Source organism: Elephantulus edwardii, unplaced genomic scaffold, assembly GCF_000299155.1.
Source record: "Elephantulus edwardii isolate Elephantulus edwardi_28Jun2011 unplaced genomic scaffold, EleEdw1.0 scaffold00111, whole genome shotgun sequence".
Classification (NCBI taxonomy): Eukaryota; Metazoa; Chordata; class Mammalia; order Macroscelidea; family Macroscelididae; genus Elephantulus; species Elephantulus edwardii.
The window spans coordinates 8,968,875-8,970,616 of record NW_006399861.1 but is presented as its reverse complement, the minus strand read 5'-3'; the positions used below and the strand labels follow the sequence as shown (position 1 = coordinate 8,970,616).

The following is a 1,742-nucleotide window of genomic DNA, read 5'->3' as shown; positions in this document are numbered from 1 at the left end:
TAATGATTATTTTTATTTGTTTTTAAGGTATCTTCATGTGTTAATGATCTTTTGGTCATTTGTTGCTGGAGTCGTTACATTCTACTGCTCACTAGGACCTGATACTCTCTTACCAAATATATTCTTCACAATAAAATACAAACCCAAGGTAAAATTTATGTGTTATTATGTTTAAAATAACTTGTATGTATGTCTTTGTGCTGTGCTGTGCAATACTTATCATAGAACGTCAAAGCAGTGACATTAAAGTAAAAACTCATTTAAGTGTTATGTCAGAGACTTAAAGTCCATCAGAAAATTTTTAAAGTGAAATTCACATGTATTTTTAAGGTGTATAGTTCACCTCAGAGCAGCCAAAAATAAAATAAAATAGAAAACTCTTAAAAAGATAGAATTTGCAATCTGTGGGCTGTCTACTTGCATCCTAATTCTAATTCTAAATTAAAATAGAGGATCTCACAGTACAGTAGAATCATCTTGAGAATATTTAAGAATGAGAATTCTTGGACCCACTGCCAAATTTCAGTTGAATAATTTGAGTTACCTATCCACTGTCTTTGAGTTGATTCTGATTCATAGCACTCATATAGGACAAAGTAGAATTCCCTCATAGGAGTTCCAAGGCTCTAAATAGAAATTTCAGTGTTTGGGTTTGCAGTTGAACTCTTAATTGTTATTTAACATTGTCTTTGTATTCCATAAATCTTGGTGGCATATTGGTAAAAAAGTCAGGTTGCAAACTGAAAGGTTGAACAGAGAAGGATGTGTGGTCTCCTCTGGTAATGATTTACTGCCTTGGAAACCTGAAGGAGGATTTCTGTGGTTGAACGTAACTTGATGGCAGTGGGATGTATTTCATGCAACGAGTCGCTAGCTTCTGAAAGAATTGTTTCTTTAAATTGTTAATACTTTGAAACCTGATAAAATACAGAATCTCTTTCTCTAAATTCAGGGTCCCTAGTGGCATCCACTTCCTAAATAACATGCCTCCAGAAACCCTGTGAACTTTGATAAATGTTGATAGTTGTAGAGGGGCTTTCAAGCCTTTTGTTCATAGGGTCACTATGAGTCGTGCTTGACTGGAAGGCAATTAACAGCAACTACAGCAACAACAGTCAGAATATTAGTAGAGCTCTGGTGGCGTAGTTGTAAAGAATTGTATTGCCAACCCAAAAGCATGTAGTTTGAATCGCTGGTCTCCTGTGCATTCACTGACTCTGAAAACCTGCTAGAGGATCAGATATGAGTTGGTTTCAACTTCGATGGTAAAGAAAAACAAAAACAGTAAGAAGTCAGTATATTAGGGTTTAGTGGAATGTTTTGAAAATTTACCTGACAGTTCTTTAAAATGATACAATCCCTTTTGTTAGGTTTTTTGTATTCCTCCTACTCAGAGGAAACACAACTGCAAATAGTGGCTCACATTTGGTTAGGAACCTAACTAGTGATCATATGTATTCTACAGTATTCAAGGTTTTAGAAAAGTAGAAAGTAGTTTTCCTTTAATATTGTTTGTTGTAGAGTATCACTTTGAAATAAAGATTTTTTTTATTGTTGAAAGTGGTTATAAAAACGGACTTTAAAACTTTTAAGAAAGGAAATTCTTCTTAGCTATTGTAAAGGCACCAGCAGTCAGGAAATCAAAAAGCGTATCGCGATGGGAAAGTCAGCCGTTAGGGACCTCTCAAACGTACTCAGGAGCAACAGTGTCTCTCTGGAGACTAAGGTGCGCCTGATACAGG

General features: G+C 35.3%; 1 protein-coding gene across 3 annotated transcripts in view; it reads left to right on the top strand.

Annotated features, from left to right (window-relative positions):
• SNX14 (sorting nexin 14) overlaps positions 1-1,742 on the top strand; it is a 201,213-nt gene that overhangs the window by 23,995 nt on the left and 175,476 nt on the right. For all 3 annotated transcript variants that reach the window (XM_006892135.1, XM_006892134.1, XM_006892136.1), the window contains exon 2: positions 28-148. In XM_006892135.1, coding sequence (XP_006892197.1) covers positions 28-148 — 121 coding nt within the window. The remainder of the gene's footprint in view (positions 1-27; positions 149-1,742) is intronic.